The 16,772-nt window shown below is 37.3% G+C and overlaps 1 protein-coding gene across 3 annotated transcripts in view; it reads right to left on the bottom strand.

Moving 5' to 3' along the window:
- Positions 1 to 16,772, bottom strand: part of mctp2b (multiple C2 domains, transmembrane 2b) — a 50,044-nt gene that overhangs the window by 20,795 nt on the left and 12,477 nt on the right. The window contains exons 2-7 of one of the 3 annotated variants that reach the window (XM_008404854.2): positions 13,547 to 14,080; positions 7,223 to 7,340; positions 3,977 to 4,119; positions 3,612 to 3,688; positions 2,623 to 2,737; positions 2,042 to 2,068 (exon numbers count right to left, since the gene is read on the bottom strand). In XM_008404854.2, the coding sequence (XP_008403076.1) occupies positions 2,042 to 2,068; positions 2,623 to 2,737; positions 3,612 to 3,688; positions 3,977 to 4,119; positions 7,223 to 7,340; positions 13,547 to 14,071 (1,005 nt within the window). In that variant the 5' untranslated portion in view covers positions 14,072 to 14,080. Of the gene's footprint in view, positions 1 to 2,041; positions 2,069 to 2,622; positions 2,738 to 3,611; positions 3,689 to 3,976; positions 4,120 to 7,222; positions 7,341 to 10,499; positions 10,591 to 13,546; positions 14,081 to 16,772 lie in introns of those variants that run through there. The other 2 variants (XM_017303807.1, XM_017303806.1) reach the window with 2 other exon arrangements.

Raw genomic sequence — 16,772 nt, 5'->3', positions numbered from 1 at the left:
AGATAGAAACAAATGAGAAACCAGCCTACTGAAAATGATATTTTTATCATAAACACCTCGCAAAAAAAAAAAAATAAAACCTGTCAAATTTTTGTGGACATTGATTCACATTTTGGATTTTAAAGAATCCATCATTAAGGTAAGCTTAATTAATTTTATTATCCCTGACACCCAACAGAAAAAGTCATAAGCCGAACCAGAGCTGATTACCCGAACAAAAGTTTACCTCTATTCTCTTCTAGATTTCTTCCTCACAGATGGATTTTTTCTATCAGTCATGAAAAACACAAATAGTCACAGTATGGAAACCAAAGATGCATCACCCATCACTGTTAAGAACATAACAGTGTTTTAAAACGACAGGCAGTGAGCTATAAGCAACGTGCCGCATTACCTGGTTAACTAATTACATAGGCCGACTAAAATGTACTCATTAAATTCACGTGTTGCACCTAATACTTTTTTATCTTAAGAATGTTTCTGAGTGTGAAAATAACATCATAAGGAAGCAGTCACTACTTAGTCTATTTTAATCAAACTCTAATTTGTTGGCTTAGAAAGTCCGGTTTGTTGGAAAAGGCACCGATGTAAAATCAAACTCTGGTCCACCTAAAATCCTTCTATTAAATTGAACTCTGGTGCAGTTCGAATGCGTATGTGGATGCAAGTGGACCAGAGCCAGCTCCAAAAGCAGGAAGTGGACTACAGTGCATAGCATTCTGGCTAAAAACAACCAAACCAAATGCATGAGTGTAGCGCTAGCTGGAAAAATGACTCTTCCTGCAACTGACACCACTCCTGTGTTGTTTACATTTTGTGAAGGACGAAGTTGAACTCATGTCTTCTTTAGAGGTTTTTCTGTTGTTTCCTTCAGTGGTTCTTGGTGCAGTGCCACCGCAGGTGAGGAAGGGAACATGTTTTTCAACTGGTTTGGATTGTTTGACACAGAAGAGTGTGAAATCAATCCAAGTCTACGAGGTGTGAAAACACCATGGAAAATAAAACGAAATGTCCCTCTGCCTCTACTGCCACAAATGGCTAATGGGCCACACTTTGGACATCCCTGAATCAGATAACATTATACCGTCACCTTGACATCATGACACTGTGAAAGTGTTTTTTAAAAGTAAAAGTCATCAAACACAGAGGATCCCGCCTAGCTTGATGACGATCACAAACCCTCTCTGTCTGCCAGGTGATGAACAGCTGACGTTACTGTTCTGACACTGGCTAAAGCAGAAAATCTTCCACACTGCATCATGTACACCTGTCCAGTTACACAAGTTACATAAACAAGAGTGTAGTTAATGTGCATGCACATAGTCTCAAGAAGACCACAAGAAGACCGTCTCATGCTGTAACAACAGATTCATGCACTATGCTAAGCCAGCAGCAAGAGAAGCCACAAGACATGCATTTAGAAACTGCTGAGAGTTTAACACCCCTTCGTCACGGTGAATTCAGAACACAACGGTCAGACTTCTTCTCCACTGTGGTCAGGAGGAGGTTTGTAATTGTCTCTTGTGCTAATAAACTACAGAGCATAAAATGTGTGACAATGTTTTGTTCTTAAAAGTGGAACGTTGAATGTAGAAGAAAATCTACTGGCTAAAGGTTAATATGGAAGAAAGATTATTGATCAATTTGCAGACTTGTATTTCAAATACACACACAGATTAAAAGAGAAAACCAAATTAAAATTGGTACAAAAAGGTGTGATTGCATACATCTATCACATCTTAGCTAGAGACAGATGCCCTAAATTATGGTAATTTGCTGCCCTCTTGTGACAGAAAGACACATTTTACATTAAAAGATATCTGCCAAAATACAGACAGTAGCTGACACTGTTTCTTTAATTTCGAGCATGTCTGATCAGAATGAGGTAAAGCCAAACATGATTGTTCTCTTGAGCTTTTTATTGCTGATTCTGTGTTTTTTTTTGTGTGTGTGTTTTTTTTTGGCAGATACCCGTCATAAAGCTGACCGAGTTGATTGTTGCTTATTGTCTGTCCAGTGTGTTCCCTCCACCATGCCTTACCCTACTACTTCGTTTTCTGGACCACTTCTGCTGACAGGAGCATGCATGTTAAGTGCAAAACAAAATGGCACTGAGGTTAGTAAGCCATACAGAAAACATTTAAAATAAAATAAAAACAGATTCAAACAGACACAATTTTAAAAAAGCACAATTTCTCCCAAATCTAAGGTTTTATGTATCAGGACAGTTTACAAAATTAATCGCCCGGAACGTTAGCTGGAGATAGGCACCAGCAACCCTCCCGACCCCACTGAGGGACAAGGGTGTAAAGAAAATGGATGGATGGATTAGTTCTTATTAGAGGTTTGGTTTTTTACCACTGTGTCTTTGAACATAATGTAATATTTCCACTTGGGTTACTTCTGTCAAACAAACATTGCTTCAAAGTCTATTGATAAAAACTTTAATGATAGACTAAACCTTTATTAAGGATTGTTTTTTTAAACATTAAGCAAAAAACAAACAAACAACAGAATAGTTGTGCTTTTTTTCCACCATGCCTGATTGGTGGTAGATCGAACGTAAACAGACATTTCTACTTCCAGAACACATGCAGTCAATACATGAAGGGCTTGCCATACAATGCCTTTCTTGCTGCTTCCGTTTCTGTAGGAGATTGTCATGTCGACCAGCAGGTAGCCCATATCTTCCTCCAGAGTGTTTGGGTCATTCAGCGTGAGCGACAGTTCATTGGGCCTAAGGAAAAGGTCAATAAAAGGTTAAACAGTTTAAGAGAAGTACAAACAAATCAAACCAAGAGTACAAAACCAATAGTTGTCCTGCTGGAAAATGTAGGTTTGCTATTTACAATATTCATATAATGAATGGTACATTCTTTGCTCATTTTTTTGCGCTGCATCTTATTTAGGGATGGAGAAGTAGATAAATACTTATGCGAGCCAAACTTTTAAGATTTATTTTTGTAGCATTTTGAAAACTTTGCATCCTTTTCCTTCCACTTTAAAAATGTGGACTATTTGTGTTCATCTATCAGATAAAATCAAAAATAAAAATACCTTAAGGTTTTGCTCTGTACCCTATGTCAAAAGTTAGAAGGAATTTAGAGGGGGGAAAAAACTTTATTTGATCTACTCCATCATAAAATATCATGTTTAAATGTATTTTTGATTTTACATTTGCTCATTTTATAGTTTAAAATATAACAGTATAGGAATTGTAGTTCCCTTAAAGAAGAAAAACTGACTTTCTCTTTGATTCTGAAATAAACTTCTGAGGCTATTTGAGTAAACTTAATGGGATAAAACATCTTAATGCAAAGATAATTCACAACTGTGAAAGATAATTCACAACTCACAAAATTTACGACTTCTTTGTTGACAAAGAAGTGATAATAAATGGTAACACATGATTGAACATCCTCAGAAAAGCCCACCAGGGGGCACCATTTATCTGGATTCTAACTACACAGGCAAATACACTGAAACTGCCAAAGGTGTTTCCCCATTTTTACTGGCAAACGCTGTTATGAATGAAAGATAAGTTTCTACCAAGTTCACACCAAGACTACGCCCCTCAGACATTCACTGCACTCATAATTCATGACACTTACTTGTCAATTTCTAAATCACTCAGGAGAACGGAGGCTGAGCCCATAAAATCATCTGTAGTCAGATCGCTGTCATACACCTGTGTCATAACAGAAAACAAAGTGTTAACCCCGAGGAACAACACGGGAAGTCACAGTTGCTGAACTTCACCCACAACACTGACTGTGGAAACAATTGTTAGTCTGCAGAGCTAATGTGCTAACCAAGCGTTGCTTTTTTATAACGTGTCTTATTCAGTTTGCTTATTGAAACATTTAATTCCCACACAGCTAAAAGTGACATAACTCAACAGAGGCCAAGCAGCGTGTTGACCTTTACGAACGAGTTCCAGCTGATCCCTACGACTGACTTGCGAACGAGGCGTTACCTTGACGTAAATCTTCTGGTTCAGATCCTTTACTGGCACGGCGAAGAACTCGTTCCATACAGGGTTCAGGTTTTTCTGGATCACTTTGCTCTTAAAGATGCTTTTCCCGTCAAACTTGAACTTCACGTAAGGGTCGCTGGTACCTAAAGAGCATTTTAGGACACACACGAAAAAAATAGAAAGAGGGTGAGAGGAGACATTTTTGAAATTGTAAATTAAGGCTGCAACAACACAAAATCTTTTAAGGTATTTTTGGTCAAGTTTCTAATGCAAATATTCTGTACGAAATAATTAATCAATAGAACAAGCACTTTTTCATCAACATCAAGGAATTATTGACTTAAACAAGCTGCTTTATCTTGATGAAAAGTTGTGTGAAAGTTAGTACATTTGAAATAAGGCAAAACTAAGATATTTGACTATAAAAGTAGACCAAAAATCCTTAGTGAGACTTTGTGTTTTTTGCTGTCTGTGATATTTGAGAATCTGAAATTAACAATTGCACTCAGACTCAATGCTTTCATCCAGCTGTTTTGGCTTCATAAATCTACTTTTCATTATGAAGTTAAAAACAGACTTGACCTAAAAACACAGAAACCCCAACAAACACAGACCTGCTTTTGTTTCATTATGTTTATATAAAGTTATTCACAGCTCTATTGTCTATATAATATATTTACAAGGAAATGTACCAATTTCCAGTAAAGAGGTGGCCTGGCCTGCTCACTTTATTTCTCATGTGTGTGTGGAGGATGTGGGGGTTTTTTCTTTCCTCCCCAGGCAGCAGGACCACAACTTCCTGCTCTAAAAGCCAACTAAACTTCAGCCGCATGAAACCTGATGGCAGTTCAAAACGCTAATTATGTGTGATTGCTCGTCTTGAACTCGGTTTCACATGCAGGAGGCCAAACTTGGAGTTCATGCCAACATTTGTATGGATGTAGTATTTTCTCGTTGTTTTATGATACTTTCACTTCAGAAGTTCCTCCAAGCTAATCGTGATGGCTCTGTCAGCTATGTGAGAAAGAGTGGGGGCTGCCACCAACCAATCGTGGTTGGAGAACCTTTCACAGATCGGCAAGTGCCAATAGGAAAGTTGGTTTGTTGTTTTAGGCCAAAATGCATTTGGCCTAAAACCTGCCATGCTGCCTCCTGTTGCTCAGTACTAACCCAATGATGGACTCAAAGTTCAGCAAAAGCTGATGTTAGTGAGGTCGTATAAGGAGTGTTATGCAACTATCTGTTGCTTAGTCAATCCTCTGAGAGCAGATGCATCAGTTCCCAGATGACATTTGTTGTCAAACACCTTAATGAACAATTTCCATCATTAGCTACAACTTTTATTTATTTATTTTTATGTTTTTCAATGTATTCACACAAAAGTGAGCAGATTTTATTGGTATTTTATCAATTATGTGTTTTTTTAACTACTAATTGAACCCAACCGCAATCAGACGTGTGTGTGAACTGTTTACGTCCGCAAAGCGACCCGTATGTGCAGAAGAAGAACGTTGACGTCATGCAGCAGCGCACTGATTATGGAAGTAATAATGGATGGAGCTGTTTATGGATCGATTTTGGCCTTTTGTGGAGCATTGATAGCAACTTCTGCAGGGAAGTCAGAGTGTGTTGATGTGATGAGCTTCAGTGACAGACGTCTTTCAGAAGTTCATAAACATAATTTTCAGTCATTGTTTATGTCTGGATTCACAGTGTTTGGCTTGTTCTAGCGCAAAATTATGACAGATGTAATCAATGATATGAATGCCGAGATACGACGCAGCATGACCTGTGGAAAAGTCGAAAATGTGTCACATATGAACACAAAAAAGCAGATTTAGGTTGCATTTGTCTGCTGTGTGCGTACTTGTCAGATATTTGCAAAAAACAACAACAAAAAAAACAATGTAAATAGCTCTGTATCATTTTTACTCTACTTTATGCACAGCTTAGTGTTGGGCGACAAGGAAACTGAAATAAAGTACATAGATTTTTAATATGGTAATGTGACATCATGAAAAACAGTTTGAGTATGAACAGGTTTGCTAGACATGGTCTATTGTACCGAGCGTTTGTCTTGAAAAAGCAACACCCAGGATTTGTCTGACTTATTTAACTCGACGGCTTATCTGCTTTTTAGGCTTGATCACGTCTGGCTCTGCTTAACGTGCATCTTAAAATCAGTAGTAAACGACTCAAATGTTTGTGTCTGTAATCTGATCAAAATAGAAAAAATATCCTTAATGCTTTAAAAAAAAGAAAACTCATTTTCTTTTTTTTTTTTTTTACCAACACTGTATAGAAACAAACCCATCTTCATTTCCTACGCTACCTTCACCCTGTGTGTTCACGTGTAAACAAACACCCGGGGAATCGAGGGAAAATTAATTCAAATGCGTCCCAGGAACCTGAGGTATTCAGTGCTGGGTGTGGCTGAAACAGGTTCTTGTATGTTTGAGCTGTATGCAGATCTGCCAAGGTGCAGCAAGAACCATGCAGCATGCCTAACACCCAGGTGTCTTTGTTGATCCTCGACTCAATGGCACCTGTATTCAAACGAGCATTCCTGGCCCCTGTGAAGGAAACGAGGCAGAGCAAACTAAGCGGTGGCGGTGGAAGCAGAAAAGGCGCACCAATCGCGAGGAGGCCAGTATTTTCAGAGAGGTTCGAATGTCCCGTACAATGGATTCAGACGATTGGCTCACGTCACACGAGAAGCAAACAGGCTGGAAGAATAAATAATCAATATTTGCTCCTACTCACCGGTCCAGCCATGCAAGTGTCAAAGCAGTTCAAAAACAGACGGGTGTCAAAAACACTCAACTGGAAGTGACTGATATGTGGGATAGATGCCATAAAGGCATATATGAGAATGAGTAGGTCCCATTCTATGTATGCTCGTGAGGAACTAAACACTTCATATTTCCACCATCAAACTTCTCTATTTATGTTCATTTGCTTCCTTATCAACGCAGTTTCCTTGTTGAAAAGATAAAGGCATCACATTCTGGCTCAGACGGCTGTTTAAAAGATTATCTGGGGGGGAGGGTATCTGCTTTTTCGAAATCTTTTCACCTCCAAAACGTATGCAAATACCAAACTGAGCACTAACTCCTTCTTCCTAAAGTCTGTTGAAATGTGTGTCATTATTCTGCAGAAGGACAAAGTTTCAAACGGGGAACGGTTGAGCGGGTCACGGCACCGTCCACTTCAGTTTGTTTATTAGCAGCAGGATGGAGTCATTACCACAGCGGTCTCTGATAACCAGGTTGCGTCCTTCCTTTAGGGTGATGGACAGCAGATAGGAGCGCGGAAGATCTTGGACGTTGTTCGACGGACTTTCGGGCTCCATCACCATCTCAGCCTGGACAAAGAAAGCAAAGCATTTCTTAAAAGACAGAAAAGTAGCTTTAGCTTTGAAAACAGTGTCTCAAAGTGAACAGCTGCATGAATAAAATACAGAACATTGTTTAAATAAGATTCTAAAATTGAAAAATAAAAATGACAACAGCAAATAAAACCTTTAAACCAACCAGTTTGAGAAGTCATTTAAAGTCTTTTAAGCTCTTGTTTTTGATGGCGTTTGGGTGTCTCAGGTCGCTGTTTTCACCTTTTTCAGAGTCATTCATAACAGCATGTTGAATAATGTATGATAAACAAATGAGGAAACAGTGGAGAACAAACATGCCTCATCTACACAAAATATTACAGAATGGAAGGAAAAATGATACATGATTGAAAAAAATAAAATAAAACTAACCAAAAAAATCAATAGGGACACTGCAAAAATAAAATCATACTAAGTATTTTCGGTCTAGTTTCTAGTGCAAATGTCAATTTCTCAATGCTGATGATAAAGTTCTATTTCCAATGGTGGATTATTTCCATTATAACATGAGGAAAATGTTTTGTTAGAAGTGAAATAATCTACTGGTGTAACTGGTACTTTGTTTAAATGAATGTTACATGATTTACTCAAAACAAGATCATCTAACTTGATAAAAAGTTCCTTGTGAATTAGTTTTGTCTCGTTTCAAGTGCACCAAGATATTGGCACAATAAACTAGACCAAAATACTTGGTCAGATGTTGTGTTTTTGCAGTGTGTAAACAGTCTCATGACAAAGACTGTTCGTCTTTAACAAACAGGCCAAAATATGGCAAATGTTCAAACAGAAACCTTCTGGGATTCATTTTGTTGCTTCTCTAAAACACCATTTTCAGTCTGTCTGTGTGGTATATTTTCTTTACTTTAATTCTTTTCAGATTAAACTAAAAGAAATTAGGACTCACTGAGTTTTTGTGACAAGTAAAGCCCCTTTAGAGATAATTTAAGTATTTTTACAAGAGGCCAGAATTGTTGGTATGCAGGTTGACTCCATGAGTTTAGGATTGTTTTTCTTTAACAGAAGCCAAAGGGAAGTTACTTAACAAGCATGTGAACAACTTCAAAATGTTGGAAGACTTTCAGCTCCTGGAAAATGACGCATTAGAAATTAGTTTGGGCTCGACAGTTTTGAAATGTTGATTTCAATCAGGAGCAGGCCCATAAGCAAAAATCAAAGTGAACATCTGCGTGAATAAAATACACGTTTAAATAAGATTCTAAAATTAAAAAATAAAAATAGCAGTACTGGATAAAACCACTGACAAAACTTGGCCCCATTAAGTCATTTAAAGTCTTATGTCTCATTTTTGATGGCGTTTGGGTTCATATTTTATAGATGTGAACAGATAAAACATGCACAGTCACTGGATAACTACAACATTAAACCACTGAAATGTGAATGGAATAATACTTGTCTGTGTTTGCTTATCAGTAGGCTGATAAATTAACAATCATTAATCGGGAAAGGCAACAAAAGTCACAGAGACCAAGGTATGCCAAGCCATGCTAAGTCAGACAGAAAGTCAAGAAAAAAAATTTAAAAACAGAATAAGTTTAGAAGTGAAACATAAAGGGGAGAAAGAGCTTGAACAACTACTGATATGTTTAAGTAACCAGTGGTGACCCACTGCAGGGGAAACTGGCCTTTAATCAATACCTGAATCTGTTCAAATGAGCTTTAAGCAGCTCATTAGTCTTTAGGTTTGTTCTCAAATCTGAAGAACAAATCAACACAATTTGTAGTTACACTCTGCAGAATGCATTAGACAGATTAACAAGTAATGATCTACTTTTAAAAAGAAAGGAGTTATGGCCTGTCATTAACATCAACCATGAAAGAAAAGGCCTGATTTGTTTTCTATGTGTTGAATCGGTCAGTTTAGGTTTGTTCTCAAATGAGTCTTTTTCTTTTTTAATTGGTTACCAAGTTAGTGACTTAAATCCTGAAAATAATTTAGGTACAAGCCTGATCTCCAGTCTCAAAGGTAGCTAATAATTTAGCTAGTAGGTAGCTAAAAAGAAAATAGTTCTTAGTTATTGAAGACAATAGCACATTTTTAGAGCCATTTCTGACTATGAATTTTAAAAAATGACTCAGGATTAACTAACCATGACTGATACCACGGTTGGGAAAATTGTATTGCTGTTTTTTTTGGTGAAACTTACATCAATGGTCATGACTGGAAAATCCCCTCTGGTTCTTGTGAAATGACCCCCTCCTCATCTTTGCCTCCTGTCAGACTGTGAACTCGTCTCCTTTGCTGCTTCCAGTTAGTCGTGCTTTCTGCTTTTCCTTTTACTCACCGTCACAGTTTGTGCCGTTCTGCACTATGCTCTTGTCTTATGCTCTTGATTTCTTTATTACCTTTATTTGCGATTACGTAACCCAGCTGTACTTTCAGTCTTCTTCACTCTCTGCCTGATCAGTCTTGCGTTTTAGTCCTTTTTAACCGAGTATTGACTTATAAATCATTGAAAAGATGTAATAAATTGAATAATTCTAAAGAATTGCACTGGCCTCATTTCTCAAATAGGCCAGAGAGTCCTCCTTAAGACTTTGTATTTTACAGACAGATTTGCACCACAAAAAAAAAAAACCGGCTAGTGAGGAGTCTCACCACTTGCTTTGTTTTTGCATTTTTGTGGCCATTTGATGTTCCTTAAACTCACTCCAATGGTTGCACTTTAAGCAGTTTTTATTAACTTTTCTCTATAAAACAAAAAACAAATTTTTGCGTCGTCACCAAGAATTCAGTTGTCTTCAATAAACCGGTTCAATGAATAAACAGAACAATGAACAACGCCTTTAAAAACTGGACACATGCTGAAATACGATCTTTAATCTAAAACTATAACAGCCAACATATAAACAAAATATCACTTTCTAAATAATCTATATTATATATATATAACTGAGATCTTCTGATCTCAGCCATCCAACTTAAAGTCATCTGCTATTCGTCAGTGTGCAAAGACCTCCATACTTCATATTAACACCAAAAATGAAACCATTTAAAAAGGAAAAGGAATCATGCTATTTTCACAATCTTTCAAAGAAAAACATTTCACAATACGTATTGCATTCATTAGCCAAACATCAAAAGCTTAAGTTGCTCAACAGCATAGTTGCACTTACATTCCACATGGCCTTGTCCTTTGGTAAGAGGCTGCAGAAATCAGGAGTTTTATATTGTACAGATAAAGACGAGACATCCTTTAGAAGTCATATGACACTAAAGGAAAGTGTTTTTTAAAAGGCATATAGTTACAGGTAATAAAGGACTGAGGTAGTTTAGCAACTACTGGGTCAGGTATTGATTCCTGTTTGGCATTTCTGCCATGGACACAAATCCTCTGAGCAAGTTATTAAAAATTCCTGAGTCCCAGGGAGCAAACAGACTTAACCCTAAAAACGCACAATGAAAAAAGAGAAATCATGGGAAAGAGAGGATCCTTGAGATCACTTTTTTCACTATTGTTGTGAGGGAATGTGTTTACAGCATGCCCAAAAGTGCATTGTCATTTCCTGTGAACTTTGCACTAACCATTTAGGCAACTGTATATTCAGGCGTAAAATGGCTGCTGTAAACTGGGAGAGAAATTCAGGACCCATTTTGGCTGCTTCGTGCAGAAAGGAGTCTCCGATAATGAGGACAGGATCTAGTTACCTGCTGTGTGCACACCACATGGTCGTGTTGCTAAGCACACATCCGTGTAATGAACAGCACCTTAACAAGGCATTCAGTCACTCCAAAGTGTTCACCTGTTCAGTGTTCTTTACAAAGTTAAAGTTTATTGGTATTTGAAAGGGCATTAATGCAATAATGCACTTGCATTATTATGCCATTATTAGTATATTTCTTGAAAATTGTCTGAAAACAAAAAAAGATTTTTTATCAAAATATTTACTGAGGAAATTAAAAAAAGCACAAAATCGTACATGTTTTTGGTTTAGTTTCTATTATGTAGTGCAAAATATTAGTACACATGAAATAAGACAAAACTAACTCACAGGTAACTTTCTCTGCAAGTTATCAGAGCTCATCTTAGATCAATAATTCCTTAATGTTGATGAAAAAGTTCTAGTTCCACTGGCAGATTATTTCACTTATAACATGGGAAAAAATGTCGTTACACATGAAATAATCTGCCAGTGGAACAAGTACTTTTTTAAATCAATAGTAAGGGATTACTGACTTAAACAAAGCTCCTAAATCCTTCTGAAAAATTAGTTTTGTCTTATTTTAAGATAACTAAGATATTTGCACTAGCAACTAGACATACAATACTTAATGTTTTGTGTTTTTGCAGTGGATGCACAGTGGAGTCGTTGGTAACACTGTTGTCATGCAGCAAAACGATCTTCAGTTCAAATCCCAGTCTGGGGTCTTTCTGCAGGCCTTCTGCCCAATGACCGGTGAAGACAGGAAGCTCCGTCCTCTTTTCAGCTACATCCATTATTCCATCAACTCTACCAGCTAGAGAAAAGCATTCCCACAGAATGATGCTGCTACTACCATGTTTAACTACAGGGATGGTGACACGCAGCATCAGTTTTCCTCCTCAAAGTGTGAACCCACAAACTAATGTTTGCTGCATTCCTACAGGAGATGGCTTTTGGCTTTCTCTGAACTATTTCCAATTCCTTTCCACTCTTTGATTGATTTATTTATTGATTTACATCATGCTTAACAACAACCAAGTAAGATGACCAAAACACTTCCACTTTTGCCAATCATCAAAATTAGGTAATCAATCATCAATTGAGACTTTCATTTTCTTTAAATGCCTGCATCTCCATGTAATTGAAAAACAGACTTACCATCACTTCCTACAACAAAAAACTACCCAAGTCGTCCACGTCCAGTGTTTACACACTCTCCAAGAGTTGGTGTGATAAAATGTGAAGCATGAGGAGTAAAGACGAGTTGAGGAGTCAAATTTGAACTTTCTGACCACAACCTTGGACTTGGAAATGAGTCAATAACTGTAAACGCAAACATGTTTCATTGTATCGGCTGCAGAAACTGCACACCAAAAACACAAAAAAATATATATCCCCGGTTGTTATCCTTGCTCTTTAAAACATGACAAACATAGGTTAGGGAAAGCTGGTCCGGAGCGAACAAGGAAAACAAATAAATAAAAGTGAACTACTTCACTTTGAGAGGGTGGATTTATATTTAAGCTCCCTGTAAATCAAAGCCCCCCTCTTTTCATAAAAAGGGAACTGCAAACGTAAAACACCTCAGCTTTAATCTTTTGTAGCTAAAACGTGAAGCTTGTTTTTGTGAAGAGAAAACTTGCACAACATTTCTTGTCCCTGTTTAAAGGAAAACCGATTAAGAATGAAGCCACCAGTCACACAGGCATAGTTTACACAGAGCTGCTGTGGACTGTTGGTTTTGGGTGGAGATCCTGCACCACCAGCAGCTTATCCAGCTCCTCCAAGTTAAACTTTCTCATTTTTATGCAAATACACCTGATACCTTCCCCCACACCAATGTACACAACAAAGTCTTATTTCATTAAAGTGTCTTATTACCTTCATCCTGAACGTCTAGCTGTAAAGTTCTTCATTTGTAACGTTAGTTAGTTTTTTAAAGCTTGTCTTCAAATATGTTTCATATTTAATTCGTTGTTGTTTGTAATTTAAATGCAGTTTATTTTAGGCCTGTCGCAATAAGCAGTACATCAATTAATCGCATAATAAATTAAAACTAATTCAATAAGTTCCATTTGCACGATTTACATTTTTTCTGTTTCTATAAAAACCTGAAACTTCATCATTCACTTTATTTATTGTTTCTATTTTGTTTATTTATTCTGGATATTTAAAATGTTCATTAGAATATAAAGTTAATTGATCTCGGAGAATGTGTTCTTTAATTATTATACCGTTATGTTACTAACAAAACAATATTACTGCAATAACTTCTGGGACACTTTGTTGTCCAACAAAACGTGTTACCATGACAGGCCTGGTCTGTATAGGATATTTAATGTTTAGTCTTTTCATATATTTATTAGTTTACTTTTAAATGAACAAGCTAGCAGTTTTTAATTTGCTGCTTTCTGAAAACAAAGAAGTTTAAACCATTATCACTCAATACACAAACTCTCACTTATCTCTGAAGACTTGATTCATATCAGTGTGTTTTAATTAAAGAGCAGTTAGCATACCTGTGTGTTGTCTGGTGAAGAGTCCTCTGCAGGCCCGTCTGGTGAGTAAACAGTCATTATCTCTGGCAGGGCCAGCTCCTCGGGCTCCATGCCTGAAACGGTTCTCTGCTGCGTCTCCATCGAGATCGTCTCTTCTCCAGAGAAACCATTCACTGCCTCCTGGGAAAAATCCCAGTCTGTGCTGTCTGCAGGCATGCTCCGCCTGTAGACGCTCTTGTTGGCTGCGCTGGGCACCTGTAGGCCACTCCCAGTCGCACGCCTGTCCAGCAGTGGCGAGACGCTGCCGTGGTTCTGAGAGTTGTAGAGGTGGTGCTGCGTGCTGGAGGCGACGCGCTCGTACTCCTGCCTCATGTCCCTTATGTCCGGGACGGACGTGCTCATCCGGTTGTCCATGATGTGGTTGGGTTGGAGGACATGCTTGGTGGGACTTGTCTTGCCCCGGCGCAGACGAGGCAGTACTTTCTTCCGGAAAACGTCCAGCTTGCTCCGCTTCTTGGATTCCATCGTGGGCAGAGGTGCGGGCATCAATAACAGCTGGAGTGAGAAACAGAAACACGGAGGAGCATTAGGTTTAAGCCAACAGCCAAAACGACTTTTAACGTGATCCTCAAGCTGTTTCACTCTTGAACAGTTCGGAGCTGCAACAGAAACAGCTGCCACGCAAACAGACAACAAAAGGTAAGTTTCCACTGCAGGAACTTGGGTCATTTTTGTGATTCCATTTAAGGAAACAAAAGCACCTGGAAGATAGAAAACAGATTCTGTAGAAAAGCACAGGTCCAAGTCTTGAGAATTCTGAATTAGTTTGAAATGTTCAGAAATTGATTTTAAAATGCGTTAATGTTTGTCTTCTAAGCTAATATTTGCGAGTGTGCTTCATCTTGCATTACGCTTCTTCTGCCATCGTAGGAGGTCGCCTCTCTCACTGTATGTATTTGGAGTAATTCTTTGGTATTTTTTATTAAAGAAAAATCCAGACATCTAGCCGACTTCATCCTGGTAACTTGGGTTAGAGAATTGTATGCACAAATCTATTTTTCCCTTCTATCAATCACATAAATTACACATAATCTCTGGACCGTTTCAATAGAAAAAAATGGTTTCTGACTCAAAAATTGTCTTTGAATCGAATTGCGACCTTAAAGACACTAAAATATTCACATCTCTAACAGAACAAGGACGATATCTGCCTGAAAGCATCTCTGCTCATGAGGTGGAACTTCTAGAATCAACCTAATCCTTGGCCTCTTATTTATAATTATGTCTTCTTTTGTATTTTTAATTTCAATCAAGATTTAAATGCAGCAAACTATTGCTGAATATCAAGGTGTTTGACAGAAAATACATTCAAATATGCTGACAAAATCCTGCAATCTGCTATGGAAATATTTCAGGAGAAGAAACGAATTCCACTTTCAGCTGAGATGGAAAAAATACCAAGAGTTTCAGACCTCACACTGGGAAGGGTCATGTGGAAAAGGAAAGAAAAATCAGCCTGGGGAAATTCATGTTTCAAGAATTCAGAGTCAAAATGCATCTAAGGTTCTTTTGAAGGTGATAAAGATTTGTACTGCCAAAACCCATTTCCTCACTGCATGCAAGAGAGCAGTGTGCATAAACATTTATTACCAATATAGTCATAGGGCCTTTAAAAATAAAGACTCTGCAGTATAGTTTAAGTGTGACAGAAAATACTATTTTTATTGCTTAAAACAGGCAATCTGCATTAAAAAAAATTTTTTTTTTGGAAACAAGTTTAATTTTTTTGTTCATTTACTGTTATTTGTTAGTTTTGTAAAATAAACATAAATCAATTGAAAAAGTAAACAAGTATCTCCATTTAAATAAAAAATTTAAATAAAAACATTCAAAACCCCAGAAAAAGACATGCACAATGCTTGAAACCAGTCATTTTCAGAATAATACTGTTCCTGGAAGCATTAAAATACTTACTAACTCATAAATACGGGATATGGACCTGTTTGACATATAAGAGACGATGGAGAGTTTATGTTAGCAGTTAATAAAAATTGTTATTTAATTTATTCATCAAACTATTCATTAATAATCTCAGGAAACAAAACCAATCAGTTTGTCATCATTCAAAAATATTTTAACTATTTTTCTGAAATCAGAGAAAATAAATATGAAAAATACATTTAACAATCACAGTACTGGCATTTTAACCACTTTGTGTTTCCATCACGATATCAAGACCAAAATAGGAACTTATGTTTTGTTTTTTTATAAACCTCTATTGTTAAAAGTCTTCTCATGGTTCCAAAACACTAGCCAGCACCTTTCTAGCTAAAAGCAGAAGTCCAATTTAAGCTCTGAAATAATGAGCTATAATACTGAGAATACTCCAAGAATGCATTCCTTTCATAAGACTCCAAAAGTGAGTTCTCAGTCAGCATCACAGTCCTTCCCTTTAAGCAGGTTTATACTGACAACCATCTAACTAAGGCAGCGCTTCAGATGAGGGGTCATAAACCTTGGACAGGGTTCAACAGCCTGAGCAGCATCACCTGCAGGATAAAGGGCCATTTCACAAAGAAAGCCTTTCCCAAACGTCTGATTAGAGTAAATGTGCAACATGATGTATGTTAAAGAATAAATCAGCAGTTTGCTTTCTCAACTTAAGATGAAATCCTTTGTATTGAATCCATCACAGATTAACAATTAGTTGCTGATTATTTTCTCATAAAGCATTTAGTTTACGAACAACACGAATCCCTTTTATTTCCCTTTCAGATCAATAAAGTATGTTGGAAATCTAATGTAGGCACCAATCAAACCTTTTTACCGCTACCGTTTTTAAATCGCTTTCTTTTAATTAAGACATTAGTGACAGACATCTGATGTTCTAACTAAACCAGAAGATCAACTCTTACCTCAGACAACAGTGAGATTTTACAAAAAGCACAAGATATTGTTAAGGAGTCAGATAAGATTGCTGTGCTGACAGCTTTCATTCTGCATCAACTTTCACAATGTTGATTGGCAGGAAACAAGCAAAGGAGTGGAAAAGGAGGAAGAAGGAAAGAGAAAAAGATTCAACAAACTATTAGTGGTCTGAAGCAAATATCTGCATCCTCATTCCAGAGCAGACGCCTGCATAAATAAATTGTTTTATTCATTTATGTTTGTGTGATTTGCTGAAAGAGGAATTTAATTCTTGTTCAAATAAGAGACTTCTCCCATCCTTTGGTATATCTCTCGTTTT

Source organism: Poecilia reticulata, linkage group LG3, assembly GCF_000633615.1.
Source record: "Poecilia reticulata strain Guanapo linkage group LG3, Guppy_female_1.0+MT, whole genome shotgun sequence".
In the NCBI taxonomy this organism is placed as follows: Eukaryota; Metazoa; Chordata; class Actinopteri; order Cyprinodontiformes; family Poeciliidae; genus Poecilia; species Poecilia reticulata.
This window is presented reverse-complemented; position numbering and strand designations above follow the sequence as displayed.